Source organism: Peromyscus maniculatus, chromosome 2 (genome assembly GCF_049852395.1).
Source record: "Peromyscus maniculatus bairdii isolate BWxNUB_F1_BW_parent chromosome 2, HU_Pman_BW_mat_3.1, whole genome shotgun sequence".
Lineage (NCBI taxonomy): Eukaryota > Metazoa > Chordata > Mammalia > Rodentia > Cricetidae > Peromyscus > Peromyscus maniculatus.
In genome coordinates, this window is record NC_134853.1 from 134,947,771 (window position 1) to 134,958,327 (window position 10,557).

The 10,557-nt window shown below is 42.8% G+C and overlaps 1 protein-coding gene across 1 annotated transcript; it reads right to left on the reverse strand.

Annotated features, from left to right (window-relative positions):
- Positions 1 to 954: 954 nt before the first annotated feature.
- On the reverse strand, positions 955 to 10,552 carry Uqcrh (ubiquinol-cytochrome c reductase hinge protein). Its single transcript, XM_006986590.4, has 4 exons — positions 10,395 to 10,552; positions 4,185 to 4,208; positions 3,345 to 3,506; positions 955 to 1,164 (listed from the first exon to the last, which is right to left on the reverse strand). Exons 1-4 carry the CDS (start codon positions 10,446 to 10,448, stop codon positions 1,132 to 1,134), a joined length of 273 nt encoding a protein of 90 aa, XP_006986652.1. The 5' UTR covers positions 10,449 to 10,552; the 3' UTR covers positions 955 to 1,131.
- Between the last annotated feature and the right edge of the window lie 5 nt (positions 10,553 to 10,557).

A 10,557-nucleotide genomic window follows, 5' to 3' on the forward strand; every position in this document is an offset into this window, starting at 1 on the left:
AGTTCCAGGAAAGGCACAAAGCTACACAGAGAAACCCTGTCTTGAAAAAAACAAAAAGAAACTTATTGAATACTAAAACCCAAAAAACCAACCAACAAAAAAAGGACAAAAGATAGTTTTAAGATGAGAAATGAGGAATTAATTACTTTCATCTTTATGTGTGATAATTTTATACATATACACATCCTATCACTAGAGATTATTTAGTTGCTAGGTAACAGGAGTTGGTTACATTCTCTCCTTTATACATGTCTGAAAAGAAACATTTTTCTGGGGACATGGGGTTGGGTCCCTCCAGGTGGCCTAGATTGGCTTTGAACTCCTATTACAGCCTCCCTATTGCTGAAATTTAGGCATACCTAACCACACCCTGCACAAAATTTCAAATTAAATAACATTCTGAAGTAGAGACTAGGGAAACAGCACAGTGGTAGAGTTCTTGCCTAGCATGCACAATACCCTGGGTTCAACTCCTAGCATCACCAAAAAACAAAAAAAGGGGAGGAGGGCGGGGTCTCAAAGGAACCGAGTTTTTTTTTTTTTTTTTTTGTTTTTTCGAGACAGGGTTTCCCTGTGTAGCTTTGCGGCTTTCCTGGAACTCGCTTGGTAGTCCAGGCTGGCCTCGAACTCACAGAGATCCGCCTGCCTCTGCCTCCCAAGTGCTGGGATTAAAGGCGTGCGCCACCACCGCCCGGCAGGAACCGAGTTTTTATCACCTGCCTATAATCTGATACTCAAGAAGCTGAGGCAGGAGGATTGAAATTTTGAGGGCCAACAAATACAATTTAGCAAGACTCACAATATAAAGTAAAAGGGTAAAATGTAGCCCAGTAGAAAGGCACTTGCCTAGCATGCACAAAACTGTGGGTTCGATTTTACTTAAAAAAAAAAAAAAAAAAAATTAAAAACTAAAATAATAAAGTAAGGGGTGGCAGAGGAAGGACAAACAGCAAGTCCACAAGATCAGTTTATTAAGATGGAATCACTGCTATTACATGCAAGAGAAGCTACTTGCCATAATCGGTAAGGTTCTCAAGAACTTATGATACACATTAGAAACAAATGGTTCAAAACCACAAGGAACTTTTCCTGATGCCCTGTGACAAGGCTGAGGTGGATGAATCTGCGTATTCACTTCAAGCTGCTGAAGAGTTTGTGGGCCACCTAGACAAGAAAAAGAAAATATCATCACTTGGATTTACAATCACGGCCCACAGGTCTTCCTAACCTGCAACAGTAGTACTCCTTTCTTGACACTCATTCTTAAGCATCCTTACCCACACTTGGGCCCTAGTAACTCCCTTTGGTTACCCGACTCTTTCCTGTCTGCAACTCTGACTTTTTTCACCTACTTTTTAAAAATAAATTATTTATGTGCATTGGTGTTTTGCCTGTATATATGTCAGTGTAAGGATATCAGATCCACTGGCACTGGAGTTGCAGACAGCTATGAGCTGCCATGTGGGTGCTGAGAATTGAATCCCGGTCCTTTGGAAGAACAGCAGTGCTCTTAACTGCTGAGCCATCTCTCCAGCCCCATCTTTTTCTTTTAGAAGTTGCATGTAATCTCCTGTAAGCTTCCACTAAATAATCACCACACATTTGTTTTTGGAATTCCCTTTGCAGCAATGTACCACCACCCTACTAAAAATCTAAAACTTTTTATATTTCTCTTGGATATCTATGTAGGACTGGAATTGCTGCTCAGTGCTATCTGTGACCATATGCTAGATCCATGCTTAACTTTTTACCCTAAAAAGAAAGGATCTTTCTGTTTAGATCAGACTGTCTTCAAACACCTGGGCTCCAGTGACCTTCCTGCCTCAGACTCATGAGTAGCTAGGACTACAGATGTGTGCTCCCACAGCTGGCTCCATGCTTGCCCATCTAAGGAACTGCCAAGCTATTTTACGCATTGGCTGTGCCACTTTGTATTTCTATCAGCAGAGTGTGAAATGTCTACTTTTCCCCATATTTCTCTAACATGTGACACTACCCCTCCCGCCCCCACTGGTGATCAAATCCAGATCTCACTAGACAGGTGCTCTACAACCTACACAGAGAATATATTCTCAGTAAGGTGACTAGGCCAATCAGTTGTCCCTCTTTTTTTTTTTTTTTTTTTTTTTTAAAAAATGCAGGACCTCATTCTATAGACCAGACTGGACTAAAACTCATTATGTAGCCCAGGGTGGTCTCAAATTCATGGCAATCCTCCTGCCTCAGCATTCCAAATGGTAAGTGCTAGGATTATAGGCATAAGCGAGCACACCTGGCTTACCGAATCAGGTTTTTGTTTGTTTGTTTTGGTTTTTGGAAGACAGGGTTTCTCTGTGTAGCCTTGGCTGTCCTGCATCTCATTCTATAGACCAGGCTGGCCTCAAACTCAGAGATCCGTCTGCCTCTGCCTTCAAGTGCTGGGAACAAAGGTGTGTGCCACCACTGCCCAGCTACCTAACAGTTTTAATAGAATTAATCTTATCAGATCTTATGTGTGTAATATGTATAAAACACTGATATATGAAAGAGTGGCCAGGCACTGATGGCGCACACCATTGATCCCAGCACTCAGGAGGCAGAGGCAGGTGGATCTCTGTGAGTTCAAGGCCAGCCTGGTCTACAGTTCCAGGACTGTTTCACAGAGAAACTCTGTCTCCAAAGAGAGAGAGAGAGAGAGAGAGAGAGAGAGAGAGAGAGAGAGAGAAGCCCTGTATATAAACAACCAGGTATAAGACATACTGAAGGAACACACCCGCAGAAAGAACAGACTATTAGAAGCACAGTATCTGGGACTGGAGACATGCTGTCTCAGTGGTCAAGAACACTAGTTGCTTTTTTAGAGGTGCAGAGGACCTGGGTTCAGTTTCCAACACCCACATGGTGAGTCAGAACTGTCCACAAATCCAGTTACAGGAGATCTGATGCCCCTCTTCTAACTTTCTTGGGCACCAGACCCATACATGGAACAAAGACATACATGCAGGCAAAACCCCACACAAAATCCAGGGCTAGGGGCGTAGCTCAGCAGACAGACCATTTGCCTAGCATGCATAAGGCCTTGTGTTTTATCTCCAGTACTAAAACAAAAAAGAATATAAGCTCCAGCTTCCCTACTATTTAACAGTGCATGTTAGGATGTTGTTTTTTCTCCTGTCAGAATCTGTTCCAATATGTGCAATGTTGATAGTGATACATGTGTGGTAAGGATTAGGGACATCGACGTATGTAAAATGCTTGTCACCAAACCTGACATCCAGGGCCCATAGTAAATGGTTACTGATGGGTCTCCATGGAGCACGGAGACCACCGTTAGCTTTGCCCTTCCTGTCTTCCGAATGACTCACACAGTGATCCCGTGCGTGCAAGAAGTCAAAGAGCTCCTCTGTGCAATCCTCTTCTGTCTGAGATCGGGAAGATACACGATTATCACAAAGCTCCAGTCGCTCTCGGGCCTTTGCACACTTCTCCATCTGCTCACATTGCTCTCTCACTGTTGTTAGGGGGTCCTGACAAGGAAACAGAGAAGAAAAAAAAAAGGAGGCTTCAGAAACATCAGCCAAATATATATGCTTTGGTCAGTATAATCACCAAATCAAGGTGCTACCTCTGACTTACCATACAGGCCAGTGAGCAGAACCATACTGTAGCCAGAAATGGCAGAACAGGGACGCCTGTTTAATTCTTTAATGCTAAGTACTAGGGAAGTTTCACATTTCTGCCTTCCAAGGTTGATAGTATGCACTGAAAGGCTCAGCCCTATCTGAGAAACAAGGCAGTAAAGGAAACCTGGTCAAACAGGAAGTAGATCTCCTAGAGGCATCACTTGGTAACACAGCACTTAGGATTCAATTTCCCTGTGTAAGACTCAGGCCTAGCACTCTACTTGCAAAGTCAGAAAATACAAACATGGAGAACTATCAAAGGAATTTCCTTCCAGAGTTCTTTATTAAACCACAAATAACAGATGAGTGCCAGACCTTCAAGATGCTGTCTGATTCCTGACAAAACCAAAGAAGCTCCAAACCTTGAAAAGACATCATTTTCTAGGCTCACAACCCCAAACACTCCACTGCATAGGTGTTAAAGGCTTATTCCATCATTTCCCCCAAGTTGTCACAGATTCCTAATGAAGCTCAAATTTCCTACTTCTAGTAAGGTTGTTCAAAATCAGAAGCAGTACTTACCACTAATTCTTCCTCCTCTTCTTCCTACAAAAGTTAAAGAAAATTAGTGTCAGCAGCAATTTTATAACATACATTTCCCCAATCATACTGACAGTATAAATATGGAGAAAAGACTATTAATCATATTGTTTTATGATGTTTTGTTACCCTAGGGTCTTTGACAGTTTCAGTGCTAAATCTTGCCTCCCCAGAACTAGCTAATTTTTAGAGATAAAATGCAGTTTGCCTGGGAACACACCTTTCATGTACCAGTCAATCTAAAAACCATATAGCCAGTCACTTCCTTAGGCAATCTCACACAAACTTTGTATCGCCCCACTAAAGAGCCAAAGGTCAACAAGGGATCAGCACCATAGTTCAGAGCTCACTGAAATTATTCCAACTATCCAACCCTTAATTTGATCAAGCCTGCTTCTTTTGCCTCCATCTTTCCTTCCCAGAGGAACCGAGGCTCTGGGCCTTGTTCTCCTTGAGACTCCTTGTGTAATTTGGTAAGGTCTCGCTCTAGTCCATACTGGCTTCGTATTTGGGGCAGTCCTCCACCTCACCTTCCCAAGCACTGGAATTATAGATGCGAGTCACCATCCTGAGTTCCCTTCCCAACTTTTATGAAAACACTTGTGTGTGTGTAGCATATGCACAAGTGTGTACAGGTGTATGCATCATTGTGCACGGAGGCCACTGGGGAGGGGGCATCAGGCAACCTCTTGAACCTTGCTAGAAAGGCAACCAGTAAGCCCTAGTGATCTTCCTGTCTCTAGTCCCCTCAGTGTGTAATGCCTAGCGTTTACCCGAGTGCTATGATCCATTCTCTAGTTCTCATGCTTGGGCAGCAAGTACTCTTAAGCACTGAGCCATTTCTCGAGCTCTAACTTGTTTTTGTTTTATGAGACAGGGTCTTAGTATGTAGCCAGCCTGGCCTTGAACTTGCAGCAGTCCTCCTGCTTCAGCCTTAATGCCTGGATCACAGGCACGTGCTACCAGCATGCCCAGCTCCTCTGGTTCCTTTTGCTCACTCCCCACACTGTCCTGCATTATGTGGCATGACCCTTTCTCTCAAGAACTATATGCAATAAATTCTCCTGCCATTCTTTCTTCTTCCTGCTCTTTTCTCCCTTTCTTTCTTCCTCTCCTTCCTTCTTTCTTTTTAAAGATTTATTTATTATGTATAGTGTTCTTTCTACACATATGCCTGCAGGCCAGGACACCAGATCTCATTATAGATGGTTGTGAGCCACCATATGGTTGCTAGGAATCAAACTAGGACCTCTGGAAGAGCAGCGAGTGCTCTTAACCTCTGAGCCATCTCTTCAGCCTTGCTCTTTTCTTTTTTAAATTTAATTTTTAATTAGATTATGGTGATCTATTTGTAATCTAAGAAATAAAGGTTGCCTGAAGATCAAAGGACAAAACCAGTCACAGAGTTAGCCACAGAGGCTAGGCAGTGGTGGCACACACCTTTAATCCTAGCACTTAGGAGGCAGAGGCAGAGATCCATCTGGATTTCTGTGAGTTCAAGGCCACACTGGACTACATGAGATTAATCCAGTCTAAAGAGAAACAGCCAGGCAGTGGTGGCACACACCTTTAATTCCAGCACTTGGGATCACACACCTTTCATCCCAGCACTAGGAAGCTTGAGACAGGAAATGATATAGCTGGTCAGAGAAAGGAATAAAAGGTGAGAAGAGACAGGAACTCTTGCAGGCTGAGGAGTTGTTAAGGTAAGAGGTGGTAGCTGCGGCTTGCTCTGCCTCTCTATCTTTCAGCTTTCGCCCTGATATCTGGCTCCGGGTTTTTATTATAATAAGACCATTTAGGATTCAAGGAAAAAAAAATCTGGCATCCAACTTTTGGGGCATGAATTCATGAAAAAGCCTCTTACCCGTGGCTTTGCAGCCACCGGCAGAGGCCAGAGCTACACACGGCCAGAGTCCCCACCCTGCTGGCTAATTTTTTGTTGCAGCCTCTCTGCAGCAAACTCCATAGGTTTTGGGGCTCCAAAAACCACAGGAGTTAGCAGCTTTTACACATTTCTCTGTGCAGACAGCTGATTCCACAGGAACAGGCCCAAGCCTAGGCTCAGGCTCCAAACACACCGGAATCAGCTGCTTTCTCATGTTCCCCGTCAGACTGCTGGCTCTTTGGCTTCTCCCCTCTCCCGGTGGGCTTTCTCTGGGGCCCCTCCTCTGGCTGCTGCCACACCATCATCTGAATTGTCATTGTCAGCAGATTTGGTGAGTCAATTGGGATTTCTTAAAGGGAGGAATTAGTTAAAAGAGTTTTTTCCCACATTTAAAAAAAAGGGGGGGGGGACACTATTACAATGGAAGGAGTTTGGTCTCTGTTTGATAACACACTAGACAGTCTGCACACCTGCTCAGCAAACACACAGAAGTCAGTGGACAACTTGTGAAAATCAGTTTTTTCCTTTCGTTATATAGGTTCTGGAGGTTGAACTCAGATTGTCAGGTGTGGAGGCAGGCACTTTTACCATGTTAATGACCTTTTATTTTTTAAGATAGTGTCCTGCTTGTATTCCTAGCTGGCCTTGAACTCTTCATTGTCCTGCCTCAGCCTCTCAAGTGCTAGGATCACACGTATAAGCCACTATGCTCAGTCCATAAATTCTTTCAAAGGTAGCTGTCTCCATGTATATATACCACCTCACCATATACTGTATCATTTTGAGACAGACACCACCACACTTTCATCAGTAAGATCTAAGTGTGTAGGACAGTTTACATTTTATGAAGTACATATAGCCTTTGGGATGTGATTAGTCAGCTCTTAAGGAAGTAATCCCAATTTAGAAACAATAAGCAGTGATTATTAAATACTTCCTGATAATAGACTCAAGCCATCAGATAATCCAATGAGACCTAAAGAACTTAAAAAGTATTTTGGTAGTCTAAGGATGAAGCTCAGTAACAGAGTGCTTTCCTAGCATTGCACAAAGCCCTTGGTCCAATTCCCACACTGAAAGAGAAAACAAAATGTCATACACACGGGACCATACACGCCAATGCAACGTACCAACCTACAAAAACAAAAACACTCTGCTTTGGCTTAAACAAATGCGGAGTACTCTCCTGTAATCCCAGCACTTAAAAGGCCTCAGCTCAAGTCTCAGTCCAGCCTGAACTATAGAAGACCCCATCTCAAAACATAACTGAAGTACTGGTAAATATTGCTAGAAATGGCTACACTTTGTCTTTATATCCTAAACTAAGTTTAGAGGAAAACCTTTTAAGATTTTCACTATTTTTTTAACTATGGGTATCGGGGTAGAGCATGTACACTAATGCAGGTGCCTGTGGAGGCCAGAGACATCAGATCCCTTGGAACCAAAGTTACAGGCAATTCTGAGCCTGATGTAAGTACTAGGAACTGAACTCAGAGCCTCTGCAAGAACAGTACTGAATCTTAACCATCTCTCCAGCTCTTTTTCTAGCCTCTTAACTTGAATACTGAATATGAAAATTGTCAAGCCTAAATCCTTTTCTTTAGTCACCTTAACTAAAGCTATAATCACTGTCCTTTGGCTTGCAGATCAATAAAATTATAAAAGTCTATACAACTTCACCCAAGACCTTAGAAACACCAGGTCTACATTATCTTTCTTATCCCAGTGCATACCTTCAAAATAGTTTCCTTTCTTTGCCTAACTGTAGAAACTACCTATAGGAGCATAGGCATAGGTCCTATCTGGTGCATGGCAGGGTTATTTACCTGCGTATATATGCACATAGGGAAATAAGGGAGGACGGGAGGAGGTTCAACTGTAACCTCAGCTCTTTACTCTCATCATTGGCAAGGTTTCTCCTAAGTGTGAAGTTGTTACTTAAGATATAAATTCTAGTTTTTCATCAAGTTCCTTAAAAGAACCAGGTTTGATTCACAACACCCACATGTCAGTTCGCAACCATTTCTAATTCCAGTGCCAGGGGATCCAACACCCTCTCCTGACCTCCTTGAGTACCAGACCACACACATGGTACACAGCATACATGCAAGCAAAACAGTCATATGCATAAAAAATAAAGTTTTTAAAATTCACATTGAGGGCTGGAGAGATGGCTCAGAGGTTAAGAGCACAGGCTACTCTTCCAGAGGTCCTGAGTTCAATTCCCAGTAACCACATGGTGGCACACAACCATCTATAAGGAGTTCTGATGCCCTCTTCTGTCATGCAGGCAAACATGCAGACAGAACACTGTATACATAATCAGTAAAATAAACCTTTAAAAAAAAAAATCACAATGGAAAAAGCACACCCCCCCCCCAAAAAAAAAACAAACAAAAAAACCAAAAACCTGACATCAGAGCTGGTGAAGTACAACTTGAGAATACTTAAGGCCCTGGATTCAAAGTCCAGCATAAGAATAAAAAGGTCCTAAAACCATCAGGTAAAATTATTGCTGCCAACAACCTGAGTTTGATCCCAGGAGCCAAATGAAAAGACCTATTGACAGATGCGAACACACAACTCCTATCCATGCACACAAAAGATGGCTCAGCAGTTAAGAGCACTTGTCCCCATCCCAAAGAACCCATGTTCTTCCTGGCACCTGCATGGTGGCTCACAAACATTTGTAACTCCAGTTCCGGGGGATCTGATGCCCTCTTACGGCCTCAGAGGACACCAAGCATGCAAGTGGTACACAGATGTACACGCAAGCAAAACACACACGCTTACCGAAAAAATAAAAATTGTGGGGAAAAACCTTGAAATCAGTGTCTAGACCATTGTGTCATTTCCCAGTTAGCAATGCTACAACTTAGTAATTATGTCAAAGACACCATATCAAACAAATCCAAATAGAGGTTTAATTACGGACTGTTTCCCCCAATGAGAAAAACCAAAGCCACATTGAATAAAAGGACTTAATCTCCAATAATTATGATCTTTCATAAAATTAATTCAACTTTCATTTTATTATTTATTGGCTTTGGTTTTTTGTGGCTTTTTGTTTTGTTTTTGACACAGGGTCTCTTTCTATAGTTCTGGCTGTCCTGGAGCTCAATGTGAAGACCAGGATGGCCTTGAACTCAGAGATCCTTCTTCCTGCTTTTGCCTCCTGAGTGCTGGGATTAAAAGCATGGACTAACACACCTTTTCTTAATTTTAAAACTTAATCTGTTGCCGTTGTGGTTTTTAGTACCCTGCTGAACTTTCTGTGCCTGGCTCCAGCACGTTCTGAAAATTGCTAAGACTAGAAAAAATTAAAGGATAAACAATTTTCCAAATAATTCCAAATCCATAGCCCCAGTGGCTTGTCTTGAAGAAGAGAGAGGACAAATATATAGGAAATGGAAGCAAAGCGAGTCTCTTTTGTAAAGTACTGTGGTTAGAGCTCTGGCTCTAAAGTTGTGCGGTTTAGACCCTATTCCCAGATGCACTGTCTTGCTACTTGTGTGCATTTAGAAAAGATAATAAACTTCCTTGCTTGCTGCGTTATCTATAAAAATGACCCCCCCAAAAATGTGCCTAATATTTACCTCATGGGAAAACTGCCAAGTTAATGTCTTAGTACATATAAAGCACTCAGAACAGCAAGCAATTAGTATTTATCACATTGGGAAAGAGCTCCCTCTTTCATCACAGAATTACACTGCACATTCTTAAACTGTCCCCAAAGACACAAGTCCTCGTCCATCTCCATCTCAAAAGATAAAGAACTACTTTTTGTTTGAGATACTGGGGAGCGAACACAGGCCTTCTTGATGCTAGGCAAACGTTTTACCGCGAAGCTACACCCCAATTCCTGAACCACTTTTTCACAGCAAGTGGTATAAGGCTCGGATCCCCGGAACCTCCACAAATAGTGATTCCTGACCTAAGGTAGGTTAAAGACTAACGCCGGTCTGTTTGCTTCACACACTTGTCAAATCACAACCTTAAAACTGAAAACACGGGTTTCTTTTTCTTTTTTTTTTTAACACAAGTTTAATCGACACATTATAACTCCACATATTATAAACCTTCACATTGGTGGGGTTGCGAAGCCAGCCCTGAGGAAGACTAGCCATTAATTTGCCCAAGGTCACTCAGGAATTCTGAACATGAGAAGCAGAAACCACCTCTCTCAACCCCTCAACCCCTGGGAGGTAAACCCGGACTACGATGGCCCGGGAATGTGCTTTGATGGGCTAGGTCCCGGGGCTCAGGGCATTGAGCAGAGTTAAGAGCCGACCTCCTAGACTTACCCCTTTGGGGTCTCCGGATCCGGTAAGCATCTTTCGTTCGTCCTCTAGTCCCATGTCCCGACGCTGTTCGGGATTCAACACCAGGAGAAACAACGGTAACTACTCCACTTCAGATCAAGAAGGACTCGTAAGGGTCACTTGACGGATATCCGGCGACCTGGCC